Source organism: Drosophila mauritiana, chromosome 3L (assembly GCF_004382145.1).
Source record: "Drosophila mauritiana strain mau12 chromosome 3L, ASM438214v1, whole genome shotgun sequence".
Classification (NCBI taxonomy): domain Eukaryota; kingdom Metazoa; phylum Arthropoda; class Insecta; order Diptera; family Drosophilidae; genus Drosophila; species Drosophila mauritiana.
In genome coordinates, this window is record NC_046669.1 from 930,570 (window position 1) to 950,153 (window position 19,584).

Below are 19,584 nucleotides of genomic sequence, written 5' to 3' on the forward strand. Positions count from 1 at the left end.
TGTGTGCTCCACTGTTCGAAAGTCGAATCCTGCGCCGTTCTATCCCTTTTCGCCAGTGCCGTCGACTGCCGGCTGTTGTGAGTGCTGATTGTCAAGTGCTCGACCCAGACACGTGCTTACACAGCTATCCACAGCTATTCTGCAGCTGCCACGCCCCATTCCGCCGCCCTCTCAATATTTGTTGAATTTCGAGTTAAGCAAACGTGCAAGTGTATTTAATTTGTGATATCACCGAGGCGCTGCAGGGGCTGCGAGCGGACTGGGCGTGGACTGGGCAGCAGTGAGGTCACTCTGCTTACCCGATCCTTGGCCAAGGGCTTTCCGTGTGGCAGTCTGTGTGTCCTGTACGTGTGTGCGTATGGCCATTAATGCAGCATTTAAGGATTTTGCGGTCTGAGCTGCAGGCACTTCAATCGGGGAGAGGGCGAAACAATGCCACATTCAAGTGCATTTGAGCAGCAATAATTTTTGCGGTGAGCAGAGACAAAAGCCTATTAATGAACACACAACAGCAACAGCATGCATTCTATCTGCGGTTGCAGGTGTGTGCGTTTCATTTAATCAATCATGTATTTAGTAGACAAATCGCTTAAGACAAAAGCCCCCCAGAAGCCGAGTTAAAAGGCTTTTTATCATTGGACTCGTACATGATTACGTCTCCGAGTGGAAGGATATCTATCTGTCTATAAATCAGGGAAGTGGGCGGGAAGCCCCTTTCGGTTTGTGCGGCTCGTTAATTGAATTTTAAATTACTCCCCTCTTGAAAAATGATTAGCGGCCTCTCATGCATAAATAAGTTTTCGATTCTGTTCGCTAATTTGATTTGCCGTCGAGAGCTGACAAAGGGTATCAATTATCGTGGCCAGCCTAGAATTATGCCGCAAGGATGGCATAATGCCCGATTACTCCCGATGGGCAGGACGAGCCCTGGGCCGCCCAGTTGGAGGCCACTTGTCATAGCTGCCAGAACAGTCCATGCTGCGGACTGCAGGCAACTTTTGTCAGTGAACAGGCCTTCAAGTTGGTGCACCGCAAAAAAAACTGGGAACCTACAGTGGGTTTCCATTTCAGGAGGCTCTTTTCTATGTTCTATGGCAATGTTTGAAGCCCAAACCATAATCTTCTTTGGCATCATGGCTAATAACTTTTCCCGTTGACTCTATCAGCTTTCATCTTGATTGGCCATAAAGTTTGGACTCTGGCAGGTTATGTGTGTGTTGCATACATGTGTATGCTACTAGTATGTGCAATTTTTGATATTTTTCCGTGTATGAAGGCGGTCTGCACTTACGCCCCCTCCGCGCCCATGAATAACTGCTCAATGCCCGGACACACACACATTCGCATGGCTGACTGCTTGCGTCATCAGCATCGTCAGTGGAGTATCAGCCTTGGCATGCAGTCAAAACGCAGCTACTGCCCTCCGCATTCGCCTGGGCCGTGCTCCACAACTATTTTTCTATGTCAGGGGACAGGATGCAGGACGCAGGACATGGATGCAACTGCCCCAGACTGCGGCGGAGGCCACTGGATGTCATCAACTTTGCTTTGGCTCTGCCGAGAGCCTCCGCAAAGGCAAGGCAAACAAAAAGCTTAACCTCAGCACAAATTTAAGCAAATATTTGCCCGGCCTCCCTCCACCTTGCCCCTCGTTTCCGTGCCCACTCCTCGGACGGCAACTTCACTCCTTCCCTGCGTCTGCCTTCCATTTCCATTGATGCAATTGAAGCCGGAAGCAGTTTACTTTTATTTTGCCTCTTTTTGCGGTGTCAGCAAAGAGTTAAACATTAAGCAGGTGCAAGGCGGCCACAGAGAGAAAAATCGCTCATTAGTTGAAAACTTGAAGTAGCCATAAATTAGTTCCTCCCAAATTAAGCTGTCTTCGGAATAAATTTAACTTGCAAGAGCAACAGTTTCGCATCAGAGAACATATCTTATTGGCACAATTACTTAAGATCGAGCATATATATTTTGAAATTTAAATGAAGAGTACAGTGGATATAAATACTCTTTTTTTGCCCTGTTTCTGGGATTCCCCCGACCCCTCGAGGAAACGACATTCGCCTGATGCATGCACGATTTTAATCGGTTAAATGCCAGTGGAAAATGGGGGCACTGCAGGCCATATCTTGCGAGCAGTGCCAACTAATGATGCGCAAAATGTTTACAAATCATTTTGTCAATAACGAGGAAGGGATAAAGGACGGAGGATCCTCCGCCATCTGAATCGGCCCATAATTTGCCCACATTTCTTGCATTCATCCGCTGGATGGAGCGGCCATGAAAAGGTCATTAGTGTGTGCGTGTGTACGCAAGTGTGTGCTTGTGTGTGACACAAATGGCCATTCAATATGCCAAGAAAGGGGTCCTGGGCAGGGGGGGAGGAGCAGTTGTAGCAGAGGGGGGAAGGACATGAGCTAAAGCCAAAGCCATAACAGCCACATGCTTTTTTCCACAACATTAACGCAAATTGCAAATAATAAAAATTCAAAATACCGAACCGTAGAAAAAGCAGCACGTGTTGCTGTTGTTGTGTGCCCACTGCGGTGTGTGTGTGTGTGTGTGTGTGGACTCAAGTGGGTGGTTGGGTGTGTGTAAGGACGAAGTGGTGTTCCTAAGGCAAAACCACAACAACGAGAAGCCAGGGGCACATTTATCGCAGCCAACGAGGCATTTTTTAAGTCCTGCAAAGGTTTACATATGGCCAATGCGAAAAAAGTAGTTGGAAAGGATGGAGAAAAAAGCGTGCACTACGGAAAAAGGGGGAAAACTGTGTTGGGTTTCCCAGGCAGGGTGAATTTCCTGCCATTGAGCCCTAATTGATCCTTTTGCGGGGAAGCCTTGTACGAACTGCAATGAACTTTGCCAATGTCCAAAAAGACAGTGAAATGTAAGAGAATTAAGCGAGCAATTTGTGTAGAAAAGATTCAGTTACGCTGCCAACACAGTTCGATTTCTTTTCGTAAATTATATAAACAAGTTAGCTTTTCCTGTAGGGTAACCGGATATATCTCTGCATTCCGCGGTACTCGCTCGATTCTTTCGCTTGCCAGGGAATCAAAACAGAAATCTATTTTATGCGGAGGCACGCAGCCTGGCCAAATCCTGCGGATCGCCCGCCCACGTAAGGCGTTGTATACATATATAGAGATGTATATATGGGCGGGGTCCTTTTCCTTTTCTCGGGTCCGTGACTGGCGAGGCGTTGGCGTAAATGCTTTGCGTATGCATCCATGCATGCGACGCCATCTCGTGCAGCCTCCTCCGCAGTCCGTAGTCCGTTGTCCGCAGTCCTTCGTCCTTGTTCTCTCATCCGCCATCCTGGTTCCCTGTTCCTTGGTCCTTGGTCCGGGGTTGCGGAGCTGGCATACAATTTATGTGCGAAATATGGCGCCGCACACCTTTTACTTTGCGCTACCTGGCTTTGCTCCGCAGCTTCCTTTGCCTTCAGCTTTCCTTGCCCGTTTCTTTTGCCGCTGTTTGTGGCCAACCTGCCACGTGCGGGACAAAATTAAAAGCCTTTGCATGCTCCACTTCGAATCAGAACGAGTCCTGCGGAACTCTTATTCATTGCAGCTGCACTGGACAAAACTGGGGTGGGGTGCTCCAAACTCGAATGCCCATTTATTGGGTCTCCATCCTTGGTGGGAAAAATCGATTGCGGAGATATGTGACATTATAATGTATCTTAAAATAAGTATCTTTTATCCACCTAACGGATTGCTTTTCTTCTATTTTCCCCGCATCGAACATACGAACGATTCTAGCTGGCCAGAATAATGACATGGCGACCATTGGTGACCTTTCGATGATCTCACCGCCCACGTCTTCCATCTCGAACGACCAAGATCCGTTTGGACAGCTGCCCCCGCTACCGCCGCCACTGCGTTCCACCCAAGTGCTCCAGCCACTGAGCGTGTTTCCAGGTGCCCGCCAATTATTTTGGGACTTTTCGATATTTTCCAAGATTTTTTGAATTACTTTCTGCATATTTGGGTGCTGTACATATGTGCGCCAATTTGTGTTTGTGTTTGTTTGTTCTCCCCGTTGTTTGCCTGCAGTGTTTGGCCTTTTGTTTGGGCATTATTTGTTTGATTTCCATTTTTTTGCCAGAGTTTTTGTGTAGCTTTTTCCGCCCATTATAAAAGTTACTGTTGCACCTTTTGTATAAAATTTCCGATTTGGTTTTCTTTGCTTTTCTGTTGTGCCATTTCCAATTGATTGCAACTTTAATTGGTGTGTAGATTGGGTCTTTGATTGGTCGGTTCGTTGATTTATTTTTCATTCATCCACACACCGTACACCTGCATACACTCGGCCTGCTCCACGTGACCACCACACCACTCGAAACACGACACTCATAGTCCACCTGTACAGGTGTAACCCTGTACGCCCACCACTAGCTACACTCGAACTTCACCGCCACCGAGAACCGCATTTTGCCCCAAAACTTTTGTTTAGCATTTTCAGCAGCATTCAGTCGATCAATCAATCAATCAGTCAAATCTCAAAAGCCAATCAGTCCTACAGTCGCCCATTACTATATATCGCAGCCGACTTTCTCTCTCTCTCTCCCACACACACTCTCTATCTCTCTCTATTTGTCTAGTTTTATATATTTGCTTGCCGTTTGTATTGCCACTTTTTGACTATATAAAATAACAGATTTGTTTGTGTTGCCACAAGAACCCGGTTGATTTCAAAGTTTCGAATTTTTCAAGTAGTTTCCAACGCTGCTGTGTGTGTTTTTTTAACGAAATTGTTTATTAGAGCGATGCCAAAAAACAAAAAGCGAGTAATGGCTCTCTCGGCCGCTTTGCAACAATTTTTGAACGCTAAAATTACCTGTGTGTCCACCACCTTTAGCTGCCTTTTTGTGTGTGCTGTGCAACAAGAAAACCGAAATCCAGCTAACAAACTGCCACATTTTGTGCTCTCTCTGTTCTTCCATAAATACCAACAACTCAACAACAACTATGAACTACAAACTACAACAACCACCAAATGATAAATGAAAAATGAAAATGACAAAATCTCGACAATCTAAATATTTGCCTTGGTTCCCATGTTTATTTTAATGTTTGTCTTATTTTAAACAATATTTGTGTATCGCATAAAACGTGTAGAGTGAGTATAAGAGATAACGAAAAAAGAAACAAACAGCTTGTGGTATTATTTTTGAGTTTGTTGTGTTTAATATCGGTTAAGTTTGTGCCGCTCTCTGTTGTCCTTTGTTTGTTGTCCCTCCCCCGAAAATAAGGTGTCTGATTCCCTCGATTTGTAATTCTAAAACAATTTCCCACCCGAATGGCAGTGTCCAATTTGAGCGAAGATTCCTACGATTATGTTTTTGGTGGTCGACGTAAGACTCCGCCCACAACAACGTCTACACAACTCAAGCTGACCTCACCGCCCGTGCGTTTGCGACCCGAAGGTGGGTAGTCCTTTTCGGGAGAGTCCTGCATGGAGCTTGCATTGCATCCATGATTGGCATTGGATATTCACAAGCGCCATGCAGGACATTCTCTTGACCCCGCCCCAGATCATAAGATATAACCAGAACCATTCTGCTATTTCATCACTGCCACTCCGCCGGCGAACCCATAGACGCCTATCGAGGAGCCAACATAAACAACGGAAGGTTCTATCGCCACTCCTTCAGCTACGCCCCCAAAAGGCAGCGCCACTCGAGTCGGGATGATCGAGACCGCGAGTCTAGGTTGAGATGTCATGGCGAGGACGAGGCCACACTGCGCCAATTGCTGCTCGAGTACGTAGAAAGTGGATCCTGAATCGGGGGAGTCCTGGGCACAGAGTCCTCCGATCCGCTGGCAGGCTAGAGGCTTTGACCTCGTAATGGACCCGGTGGCCTTCGGGGCCAGGAGCTCATTACGGGCCATTAATTTGCTGGTGCGACCGGAGGACTGGGTGGCCGGCCATAAATTCGGCATTCCACAGTCTTCATTCGGCATTCCACAGTCTTCGGGTGGAGACGTGTTTCTTTCAAGCTACGAATAGCAAGTTCTAAAAACTACAACAGTACAGTGAAAGTTAAACACAAAGTGTAAAGTGCAGTTTGCACAACTAACAATTATTGACTATAGTAATTATTTACTAAAATAAATAATTATTCCATATTGTTCTGGTAATTGTTATATGTGGACTTAGAACAATGAATCAAAACGACATACGTTCTCAGCGACAATGTGAACAAGACGAGCGCCGGCTCTCTTTACAACGCAACAATGCATACTTTTCTTTCGTCTCACCGCAAATCGGTGATCGAGCACCCTCACCTTCAACTAACTCGAAACTTTTGCCCTCAGCGAACGACAGACCGCGTTCTTGCTCTCCCTCTCTGCCTGCTTCGGCTCACAAGTCGTGGAGCGAAGAGACCGCCTCTCCTACCCCGCTCCTCTCGCAGCGCCAAACGACCGTCCCGGGTAACTGTAACACTGCAATAACGAGTGCAGTGACCTCACTGGCAACTGCCACAACATCAACTCCGTCAGCGGCCCAACTAATTATCGCTGTGCCAGCTGTAAATAATTCAGCAGCACTGACCGTTTGCAACAACAATAATGCACGTAAAGAAGAATCAAAACAAAAGCAGAAGTCGATTTCGACTGTGCAGACTGGCATGGATCGCTACATCCAAATCAAGAGAAAGCTCAGCCCTCAAAACAATAAGGCAGGTAATCAACCCAAAATCAATCGAACCAACAACGGCAATGAAAACTCTGCAGTAAATAATTCAAACCGATATGCTATCTTGGCTGATTCTGCGACCGAACAACCCAACGAAAAAACGGTAGGGGAGCCAAAAAAGACCAGGCCTCCACCAATTTTCATACGAGAACAAAGTACAAATGCACTTGTAAATAAACTCGTTGCTTTGATTGGTGACAGCAAGTTCCACATTATCCCACTTAAAAAAGGAAATATTCATGAAATAAAACTACAGATCCAAACAGAAGCAGACCACCGTATAGTGACTAAATACCTAAATGATGCTGGTAAAAACTACTACACATACCAATTAAAAAGTTGCAAAGGGCTACAGGTAGTACTTAAGGGCATTGAAGCAACAGTGACACCAGCTGAGATAATTGAGGCTCTGAAGGCCAAAAACTTTTCTGCAAAGACAGCTATTAATATTTTAAACAAAGACAAAGTTCCGCAGCCACTATTCAAAATAGAACTCGAACCAGAGCTCCAGGCACTAAAGAAAAACGAAGTGCACCCAATATACAATTTACAGTACTTGCTACATCGGAGGATCACCGTGGAGGAGCCGCACAAACGTATCAATCCAGTTCAATGTACTAATTGCCAAGAATACGGCCACACCAAGGCATACTGCACCCTTAAGTCCGTATGTGTTGTCTGTAGCGAACCTCATACTACCGCAAACTGCCCCAAAAACAAGGACGATAAGTCTGTGAAGAAATGCAGTAACTGCGGGGAAAAACATACTGCAAACTACAGAGGCTGTGTGGTGTACAAAGAATTGAAGAGCCGCCTAAACAAACGTATTGCCACAGCACATACATACAACAAAGTCAATTTCTACTCTCCGCAACCGATTTTTCAACCACCCCTAACTGTCCCAAGCACTACTCCAACAATTTCTTTCGCTAGCGCCCTAAAATCCGGACTAGAAGTGCCCGCCCCACCGACAAGAACTGCTCATTCCGAACATACACCGACAAACATCCAACAAACACAACAAAGTGGCATCGAAGCTATGATGCTATCCCTACAGCAAAGCATGAAAGACTTCATGACGTTCATGCAAAATACTTTGCAAGAGCTCATGAAAAACCAAAATATCCTGATTCAACTTCTTGTATCTTCAAAATCCCCATAATGGCTTCCCTACGGATATCTCTGTGGAACGCAAATGGCGTTTCACGGCATACACAAGAGCTCACACAGTTCATTTACGAAAAAAACATCGACGTAATGCTACTATCAGAAACGCACCTCACAAATAAAAACAATTTTCATATACCAGGATACTTGTTCTATGGTACAAATCATCCAGATGGTAAAGCTCATGGAGGCACTGGAATACTCATCAGAAATCGCATAAAACACCACCACTTAAACAATTTTGACAAAAACTACTTACAATCTACGTCCATAGCCTTACAACTCAACAATGGTTCAACGACTCTAGCCGCAGTCTACTGCCCACCGCGCTTTCCAATCTCTGAGGATCAATTCATGGAATTCTTTAACACACTAGGTGACAGGTTCATCGCAGCGGGTGACTATAACGCCAAGCACACCCATTGGGGATCTCGACTTGTGTCGCCAAAGGGTAAGCAACTGTACAATGCGCTTACGAAGCCAGAAAACAAGCTAGACTATGTATCCCCGGGTAAGCCTACATACTGGCCAGCAGACCCAAGAAAAATCCCAGACCTGATCGATTTTGCAATTACTAAACATGTCCCCCGCAACATGGTCACCGCCGAAGCACTAGCAGATTTATCATCAGATCACTCACCTGTTTTTCTAAATATGCTAACTCGCCCCCACATCGTCGACCCACCGTATAGACTCACAAATTTTAGAACAAACTGGCCAAGGTATCAAAAGTATGTCTGTTCACACATAGAACTAACGACGGCATTATCTACAAAGGAGGATATAGACAAGTCAACGGAAACTCTTGAAAACATTTTAGTTTCGGCTGCAAAGGCTTCAACCCCGCCAGTGACGTATGCAAAACCAAACTACATCAAAACTAATCGCGAAATCGAGCGGCTGGTATTAGATAAACGACGCCTACGAAGGGATTGGCAGTCTAATAGATCACCAATTACTAAGCACATGCTTAAGATAGCCACACGCAGGCTTACCAATGCTCTCAAACAAGAGGAAAAAAACAGCCAACGTTCATATATCGAGCAACTCTCTCCCACCAGCACTAAGTACCCTCTTTGGAGAGCTCACAGAAACCTAAAGACTCCAATAGCGCCAATTATGCCACTCCGAAGTCCCTCTGGCACCTGGTTTCGAAGTGATGAAGAAAGAGCCAGTGCTTTCGCTGACCATTTACAAAATGTATTCCGACCAAATCCCTCTACCAACACATTTATTCTCCCTCCATTAATAGCAGCCAATCTAGATCCTCAAGAACCCTTTGAATTCCGACCATGTGAACTAGCAAAGGTTATCAAAGAGCAACTGAACCCAAGAAAATCGCCTGGCTACGACCTAATAACTCCAAGAATGCTCATTGAACTCCCAAAGTGTGCTATTCTTCACATCTGCCTGTTGTTCAACGCAATCGCCAAGCTTGGATACTTCCCTCAAAAATGGAAAAAGTCGACCATAGTAATGATTCCAAAGCCAGGAAAAGATAAAACGCAGCCATCATCATATAGACCGATAAGCTTACTAACATGTCTTTCAAAGCTGTTTGAAAAAATGCTACTCCTTCGGATTAGCCCTCATCTTAGAATAAACAACACACTTCCAACACATCAATTTGGATTTAGAGAAAAACATGGAACCATCGAACAGGTCAACCGAATCACGTCAGAAATTCGTACTGCTTTTGAACATCGAGAATACTGCACAGCCATTTTTCTAGACGTCGCGCAGGCATTTGACAGAGTGTGGCTCGATGGACTTTTGTTTAAAATAATCAAGCTGTTGCCCCAAAACACACATAAGCTACTGAAGTCATACCTATATAACAGAGTGTTTGCAATAAGATGCGATACAAGCACTTCACGCGATTGCGCAATCGAAGCTGGAGTGCCGCAAGGCAGTGTACTGGGTCCAATCTTATACACCCTGTATACGGCGGATTTCCCCATAGACTACAATCTAACAACCTCCACGTTCGCTGATGATACCGCGATACTCAGTCGCTCGAAATGCCCAATAAAAGCCACGGCACTCCTATCCCGACACTTAACATCTGTAGAACGATGGCTTGCCGACTGGAGAATTTCAATAAATGTTCAAAAATGCAAGCAGGTTACCTTTACCTTAAACAAACAAACATGCCCACCACTGGTCTTGAATAACATATGCATTCCACAAGCCGACGAGGTAACATATCTGGGAGTTCATCTGGACAGGCGGCTCACTTGGCGCAAACATATAGAAGCCAAATCGAAACATCTTAAACTTAAAGCAAGGAACCTCCACTGGCTCATAAATGCTCGCTCTCCACTTAGTCTGGAGTTCAAAGCTCTTCTATACAACTCCGTCTTAAAACCTATCTGGACTTATGGCTCCGAGCTGTGGGGCAACGCATCCAGAAGTAACATAGACATTATTCAGCGAGCACAGTCAAGAATTCTGAGAATTATCACTGGAGCGCCGTGGTACCTTCGAAACGAAAACATACACAGAGACCTAAAAATCAAATTAGTAATCGAAGTAATAGCTGAGAAAAAAACGAAGTATAACGAAAAGCTGACCACCCATACAAATCCCCTCGCAAGAAAACTAATCCGAGTATGCAGTCAAAGCCGGCTGCACCGCAACGACCTCCCAGCCCAGCAATAAACTTATTAGGGCATTAATGAAAAAAAAAAAAAAAAAAAAAAAAAAAAAACTATCACTAAGTGAAAGTTAATTAAGTTAGATTAAGATTTGAACACTTATTGTTAGTCTCTTAACACAAAGGGAAGATTCAATAAATAATAAAAAAATTAAAAAAAAAAAAAAAAAAATGTTTATTTAATTTATTAAACAAATAACGAACGATACGTGTTTTTAGTTCGGGCGCAAATAAATTTTAATTTCCGTTTTAATTTGTGTGCCCTGCGGTGGGCTCATCCCTTTTTCGGTTTCGTTTCTGTGGCCTGTGTGATATATTAACGAGCAAATATGCAATGTATATGTTTAATGTTCTCCTCCCTCACAGATTTGCGCAAGTTATGTTCAGTTAAGTGTCCTGCGTGTGTCCTTAGACTGTCAATTATTCATTGAGGGCCTTTGTGTTGTGTTGTTTTTGTTGCGCAACCTTCCCGACAAAAGATATCACATATAGACCCCGATATCACAAATCAACCGCGGCCATACGACATTCACCAAACCCCGAAAAGAAAAGCGAGTAAAGCGAGCAGTGAGCAGAGACTTTGTGAGCAAAGCAACTTTATAAAGACATAATAATTGTAAAAGAGACTCTATAACTAATCAATTTATCGACGGAGTGAGTCCAAAGAAAAGCCAACAAAATGATGGGCACAATGCCACCCAGGTACATAACAGTAGAGTTAATCTAAAAATTAATTAACTTTAACATTAACATTAACAATAACAATAGCGACCAGATCGCGCTGCGATTAAAACCAATTCGAACATCACTCATCCGCCATGTATGCAGAGCACACGTTTCGTTTTATTCTTTCGTTTCATTAACCATTCATCCATTCGAGGATTATAATAACTCTGTTCGTATACATTTAAATGGCTTCTCATCGTTAATTAAAAAATGTTAATTAGCAGCATTTGTTTGTCGTTTGCTGCCATTTTGCTTTCATCAGACCGCCTTTGTTGCTATGTCACGCGCTGTACAAAATTGCAATTCAATCGAAACGTATTTACTTTGCTTAAACGTCACCACCGAGTGATTGAGCACATGTGTCTGTAATTTGATTTCCAAACTACCTGTCAATCACTTGAGTACATACTAGGGATGACAAATCTATGGGACAATGGGATTCCCTGCGATATAAAATCTATTTTCGAATAATGATTTCAAAATGTTGAACAACTTTATAAGTAACAGAGAAATACCTTAAATATATGCAATATTTTGAGCAAATAAATATCATAGATTAAATTAAAGATTAGATAGCAGCAGATCAAAATCAATTGCAAGTGTTTTAAGTGTATTCTGAAGTATCGACATATTTGGCATCCCTAGTATTTGCGTGCTATGTATTTTCCCCTTCTGTGAATATGTCTGCATTGCCTGAAATGCATTTCGCCAAACGCAAACGATGCAAAACCGATGGAGAATCCGAAATTCGGACGAAATGCATTTCTCGCGTGCATTCAAAACACCCTGCCTCACATGTTGTACAATGTCTATACGTGTTCTTTATCATCCAATTCCCGAACGCCCTTTGAACCACTAAAACTGCCACAATAACTCCATGACCTCCATGAACAACAACAACAACAATAACAACAACAACTCAACCATCGAAAACAACAAAAGCCACACGCAAAGTGGCCTGGTATTCACACCACTCAATGAGTATGCAATTACAACCAACTAACTTCAATTACGAAATCTAAATCTTTTTGCTCTATTCCCCTCGTCATATTGTATTGCAGTAATAATAACCCCTTTCTCCGCATTTTGCACTGCTCTCTATTTTGGCACTCGTAGCCCCTCAAATTGATTTGTTAATTATTAGAACATTTGCCCGAAATCCAGTCACTTTGCTGCCCCCTTTCGCATGGATTGCAATTAGAATTCAATTATGTTCAAATAAATTAATTTAGTTTCCGAAACGTGCTCATCATCAGGGTGGAAAAAAAGAGAGAGCTTTGTAAGTGTGCGTGTGGGTGTCGGTGTGAATCCCCCATTTTTTGGCCCCACTTGACAAAACCCTCGAGAACAGTACAGAGAGAAAAAAAGTGGCCAGAAAAATGAGTAGTTTCCTATACTAAAACGTTAAAATAAAGTAGAATCAAAATATGCTGCAATATGGCCAATTAATGTATTGTAAAAGCTAAAATATAGTGTGTATATTTGGAACATATTTTGAATATTCTTGGATATTTTAAGAACCCTTTATAAGTAATTAAAAGTGTGATTTTTAGGGCACTCCGGATATAAAAGAGAAAGTATTCCCACCGAAATGTAATCCCAAAAACGGAGTCATTTATTTTTCTCTGTGCGGTTGCCAGGAGGCTGTGTTTTTTATGACAAGCCGAAAAGTGTTTGAGGGCCATTAAGTCGCTGTTCGCACCACACACACACACATACACACTCGCACCCACTCACCCACACTCGTGCGCTGGCATGTAAAGCCATTGACAAACATCCTTTGGCCAGGCAGTCAATCAGCCTGCGGTTGGCCACTTCAGCAGCGCTCGCTCTTATTTTCCGCCTGCCACTTCCCGCCCCCTGCATGTCATCAAGTTCATAATTAGCTTAACCTCTTTACCCCAAAAAACCCCCTTTCGTGCGTAATCCCCTGCCAATGCATCACTCAGTCAGTCAGTCAGTCAGCCAGTCAGTCACACAATATCTGCAGGATTTTTCAACTCGTTTAATGTCCCGCCTCCGTTTTTTGTTGTTTGTGTTTTCGGTTCCAATGTTTCGTTGCTGCAATGAATTACTGTACTGTACACTTTTTATGGTTTAATGTTTGTCGATGTTTAAAAGTTTGCCACAAACAGAACCCAGACTAATTGGCGTAGCGGTCCCTTCACCAAAATTAACCGAAAACCGAGAGAAAACTGTAACAACCAGATACTCCAGAACATTTGTTTTCCGTTCATTCGTTCATTTTGGCTTTGCATATATCTTTTCCCGAAAGCGAACTCAAACAATTTCATAATCCAAACAAAATGTTAATCATGCCAATCATAAAATATTGCCTTGCAAATCGAAAGCAACGAGAGCACAAATAAATTCAAATTGATTTACAAATGCCGACGCAACGCGGGCTGTGCAGCAAAAGTTTATGAGAGTCGACACAAAAACGGGCTGAAAAACAAGTGTTTGCAACGTTTGGTGAATGTCCTATATGCCAATTGGTTTGAACACCCCGATTTCCCGATTCCCCTCGATTCCCCTCGTTTCCCCAATTCGAACTGATTGATGAACCTTGCATACAGCTTTGCGAGATGTATGAGAACAATCGATTTTGATTTTAATTTATTCGCTGAATTTATTGTGTGCACTGAGATCTGAACTGAAGTTTAGCTGTAAGTGAAGCGAGTCTGGAGACTTGACGGATGGCGAACTCTGGCTGCGGACTTTCGGAGGGTTAATGTGATTGAAATCCTGCCAAAGGATAATCCGCTTTTGTCTTGTCAAAAATGTGATATTCCTAAAACTGAGCGCAGCTTTTTGACAAACCCAAAGCGAAAAGAACAGCTCGTTTGGAATCCCGAATCCCCAGAATCTAGAATGCTGAATCCTGGAATCCCTTCAGCCGATGGGACACGTACGCTGCAGCTTTTAATGAATGCACACGCCGGGGAGAAATTGGCAGAAAATTTATTAAATGCTCACGTATACAAATCCCTTGTACAAAACCGAAAACCGAAAATGCCTGCATCTGACAAGCACACACACACACGCACAGGCAGCAATTGTTTTCGCAGAGAACAATAACTTGCACAGGATGCGCTCGAATATCTCGTCCTGGTTCTGGTTTTGCTCTCGATTCTGTTTCGGATTCGGTTGCGCCGGCTGATGCATGCATAAAATAATCCTTTTATGCTCGGCACAACAATGTCCGTGAAATGCAAAACAATAACAGTACTAACGATAGCGTTTCCCCGCCTTCCCCGCAGGATGCCCACGCCCTCCTTCGGCGTTGCATTAACATAATGCGCAGGCAACTCAAGCAGGGTCCACGTGTCGTATGCGCAATGTGGGCGGCATGGGTCGCCATTCATGCATATCCGCCCATCCGCTGGCAACTGTCGCCCCAACACTTTTGTTGCCATTTGATTTAGATGGCACCCCCCCACACCCCTAAACAAACAAAGCATAAAGTGCATCTTCCGATGCGAACGTCGATATATATCTAAATTTAGCCTATAAGGTTTACTATACATTTTTTCTAATATATTGTGTGCTTATTTTGATTTCAAAGATGGTTGAATGTGCAAAACAACTGCTGTTTAATTCATTAAAACCTCGGGAAACCTAAGAGATCTCTAATATGGTTAAGTTAGTCAGAAAGCGCATTCATAGGCATTGTTTTAAGTTGCACAACTTTGGATGCAGAGCAAAGGGCGAGGCCGATTTGTTTTCACAGCCTTTGCGGTTGATGGAAATGTAAATTTGATGCATTCCAAAGAGCCAGAACCAGATATAAACGGGATTAAAACTAGAATTAAAACTAGAACTTTGGCAGGGTCGCCCCTTCCATCCATCCACCATCCATCCGAAAGAGTTGCCGCCAGCAGAAGAGCGGAATAAATGGGGCCAGAGTTCGGAGCTCAGGCAGCTTAAGTATAAATACTAGCGTGTATATATAATGCCGTCAAGTTTCCATCCTCGTGCATTGTACATTACTCTTGCCTTAACCTTAACGAAATATGCCAACAATTTACTTTAAGTTACTTTTTATGTACTTAGTGGCCTGGCTCGGTTATTATTGTTGTTCTCGGTCCGCCCAACACAGAAATCCTTTCTTGGACTTCTGCCCAAGGAGCTGAGTGACTAAGGAACTCGCCGCCGACTGGCGTGCGTTTCTGTTCGGTTTCAGTTTCAGTTTCAGCTTCAGCTTCAGTTTCGGTTTTTGTTTCTGCTCCTCGGCTTCGAGCCGTGGCCCATAAAATTTATGTTGCTTCATTCCTCAATAATTGCATAGCTCGGTAAATTTTAATGCAAGCGGTCATAAATAATTTCGTTCTGTTTGCGTTTGTGTTTCGTTCACGATTTGCGTTTCTCTGGGCCAGAGCGAAATAAATTACGTATACGCTAAATAACTCTGTCTCAGTCTCGTAGTGGAATAAGTACTTTAAGGAATGAACTCGAAGGCATTTCCCGACCGGCGCACGACTAAAATGCATTTTCTTTGATATTCTCTTTGGCCTTTGACTCGACGCCTGTGCTGTGACCCTTTGCCCTTCCACTGACCACAGTTTGCAAAAGCAAGTTAGCGTGATGAGCATGAATCTGTCAGCGAAACTCGATGAGCTGCAGCGGGGAGATCGACACCTGGAGACGACGGTCGCCCTGTGCGAAATCCGCACCCAGCTCCAGGAGCTGACCAAATCCGTGGAGAGCTGCCAGAGCGAGGTGTCCGAGGTGAGTTGGGAGTCCAGAATCCAATTCCACGCAATAGAAAGCCATCCAAATTCAAACCTACTAATAATACCTGGCTAAATTGCTTATTACAAAATCAGGTGAAGCGCGACATGGTGGCCATCAAGCACGAACTGGACACCGTGCAGCAGGTGAAGGAGGAGATCGAGGAGCTGCGCGAATACGTCGATCGACTGGAGGAGCACACGCACAGACGGAAGCTAAGACTTTTAGAACAAGTTTGTAGCTTAAATTATTTGCCATGTTGTGTAATTAAATACTTGAATTTCATTTCTCTATTCATGTACAAACCGAAACACCAAGAACCAACTACCAACAACCCAGAGCCAGACAACCACACGACCAAAAACCACCCAGAACCACCCGAACATCCATCCACCCAGCCACACTGAACCACTGACGGCAGAAACTGCCACCATGACGGACAGATGCAAATGCTCTTCGGATTGGCCTCAGTTTCTGTCCACACTCAAACAAATTTATCCCCTATACCAATTGGACATCCGAGATTCATTGTTCAAAATACAGTAGAAAAAGTATTTAACAGAGATTTGTTTGAGTGTACTGCACACGTACAGACGGCTTCTTCATCAACGTATATTAAATATTAGCTATCTAATTAGTTTATTATTTATTATTTTTATAAGTTCTGTAGCAAAATCAAATAAATACATACGAAAAGTGTTAATACAACCTTTGTTTTGTTCGATTCCTTTGATTTGATGTATGGTTTCCGACATCCGAACACTTTCATCCATCAGAACGTATCTTATTGTTTCGTTACCCCTGAGTTTCAATTAGAAAATTGGCCTTATCCAAAGAGAAAGCTTTGGTTTCCTTGACGCACACTCGTTTGCAAAGCGTTTGATGGACCCGCCCGCACATCCCCCACCGAATCCCCACCGTCCCGGCCCGCTCCCCCGCTGAATTGTTCACCACTAATGGTATTACCAATCAAAACTTCCAGGGTCTCACCTTCTTCCTCACCTACTCGATTTTCTCGGCGGTGCTGGGCATGCTGCAGTTCGGCTACAACACCGGCGTCATCAACGCGCCCGAGAAGAACATCGAGAACTTCATGAAGGACGTCTACAAGGACCGCTACGGCGAGGACATCAGCGAGGAGTTCATCCAGCAGCTCTACTCGGTGGCGGTATCCATTTTCGCCATCGGCGGCATGCTGGGCGGTTTCAGCGGCGGCTGGATGGCCAACCGCTTTGGCAGGTAATTTCATTATCTTATACCAATAGTAATATAAGATACTAGTATACTAGTCATTGCTTAAATGTTATCTATTTTATTCGAATTGCAGAAAAGGCGGCCTACTGTTGAACAATGTGCTCGGAATTGCCGGCGCCTGTTTGATGGGATTTACCAAAGTTAGTCATTCCTATGAAATGTTATTCCTTGGCCGATTTATAATTGGTGTGAATTGCGGTGAGTAATTATTATAAACAAATAAGTTAAAATAACTAATGCATGGACCATTTGAAGGCCTCAACACGTCGCTGGTGCCCATGTACATCTCGGAGATAGCGCCACTGAATCTGCGCGGTGGCTTAGGAACTGTTAATCAATTGGCTGTGACTGTAGGTTTACTATTATCCCAAGTGCTGGGCATCGAGCAGATCCTCGGCACCAACGAGGGCTGGCCCATCCTCCTGGGCCTGGCCATCTGCCCGGCGATCCTGCAACTGATCCTGCTGCCCGTCTGCCCGGAGTCGCCCAGATATCTGCTCATCACCAAGCAGTGGGAGGAGGAGGCGCGAAAAGGTACAACCCGCTTTAATCAATAAACTTTAAGCTGCACCTTTTAACAAATCCGTGTGTAGCCCTGCGCCGGCTGCGAGCCTCTGGTTCCGTGGAGGAGGACATCGAGGAGATGCGGGCCGAGGAGCGCGCCCAGCAGTCCGAGAGCCACATATCGACCATGGAGCTGATATGCTCGCCCACCCTGCGCCCTCCGCTGATCATCGGCATCGTGATGCAGCTGAGTCAGCAGTTCAGCGGCATCAACGCCGTCTTCTACTACTCCACGTCGCTCTTCATGAGCTCGGGATTGACTGAGGAGAGCGCCAAGTTCGCCACGATAGGCATCGGCGCCATAATGGTAGGTTTCGGTAGCCATCATTAAAGGATTCTGATTCTGAGTAATGTATTATCTATGCACAGGTTGTTATGACGCTCGTGTCCATTCCGCTGATGGATCGCACGGGTCGCCGGACCCTGCATCTCTATGGTCTGGGCGGAATGTTCATCTTCTCAATCTTCATCACCATTTCGTTCCTGATCAAGGCAAGTATAGGGGTGTCCAGGATTCTCGAGTCCTGCTCTTGCTCCTGTAGAGTAATGCCTGCGAATGTGAATGCTAAAATGCCTGCCAGTTTGGGTTTGCATTTGTTTGACCCCGCCCGTTTAGTGATTTGCATATGACTCCGAACTCCTAGAAACGCTAGAACTTATCCCATATCCCATTTCCCATTTACTCCAAACGAGTGCGTGCGTTTATAAATATTTGAATATTAATATATTTTATGCATGAAGTTGTGTTTTACCCCTTCGAGCCACCAAAACATGAAAAAACCAGAACATAAAAACACTCACCAACACACACGTAAGAGCATGACAGTTGTCCCGCGCGTATATCTATAAATTATTGATGTGAGATATATTTGAATTTATAACAAGTTGGATTTATGACTCTCGCCCAGCCATTAAACGTAGCCTTTTTGAGTTTTTTCCGTGCCTGCGTTGATGTATTGCATTTAAGTCATAGACGTATGTGTGTTTAATTTATAGGCCAAAACTTGGTCACTTTAGTAATTAATTACGTCCTCTATCTGCGATTTGACAATATGGTATGTTTACGCAGATTGTGGCACATGCATGATTAGCTTTGGAGTGCTTTTGTGTTAGTTATGACTTTTTGAGTTTTTAACGGCTTTCATACTTTGTATACACAGTTTGCACGTGGCTTGCCAATAGATATATTTACTTTTTCAGTTGCCTAGGCTAAGTTGTTGCGCCTGCGAGCTGGACCCCTCAAATTGCCATTTAATCAGGCACTTGTTTATGGGTGTGTCAAGCACTTAAGGACGAGTTCCTGATTTCAAATATCCGGGCCAGCCGCTTGCGCAACTGTCCCGCCCCTAATTAGAGCTATTCTCGACTTGGCAGGCTTTCGCCCCACAAAACACTCACTCGAAATCGGTTGACGAATTCGTTCTGTTTATGATTTATACGCTTTGTTTTCCGCTAGAGGCAATCCACACAGTTTCAAAGGCAAGCAAAAGTTTCGACAAAAAGCAAAACCAACACACAACTCAGCAAAAGTTTTCCGGGCACCAGTTCCACCAGCTCCCCCAAAATGGAGAAAAACATAGAGCAGAGCACCGCGCTGAACTCGCTTTAGAGGTGTCGCCACCTCCCACACACGAAACTCTCACACAGAAACCAAAACACTCAATGTGACCTCAAGCCATAATTTATACTCTTTGTTTGGTAATTGTGTAAGATATAGCTAACTTTGCAACTAAGTACAACTAAGCATTCCTAAGCATTCTCAGACCCAGAAAGACTCG

At 44.1% G+C, this 19,584-nt stretch overlaps 1 protein-coding gene across 1 annotated transcript in view; it reads left to right on the plus strand.

Annotated features, from left to right (window-relative positions):
- The window catches only part of LOC117141247 (glucose transporter type 1), a 74,988-nt gene that overhangs the window by 46,475 nt on the left and 8,929 nt on the right, over nt 1–19,584 (plus strand). The window contains 10 exon segments of the mRNA XM_033304613.1: nt 3,768–3,926; nt 5,315–5,434; nt 5,608–5,770; nt 15,820–15,985; nt 16,084–16,251; nt 16,971–17,227; nt 17,316–17,440; nt 17,498–17,776; nt 17,836–18,113; nt 18,176–18,298. Of these exon segments, the coding sequence (XP_033160504.1) occupies nt 3,768–3,926; nt 5,315–5,434; nt 5,608–5,770; nt 15,820–15,985; nt 16,084–16,251; nt 16,971–17,227; nt 17,316–17,440; nt 17,498–17,776; nt 17,836–18,113; nt 18,176–18,298 (1,838 nt within the window).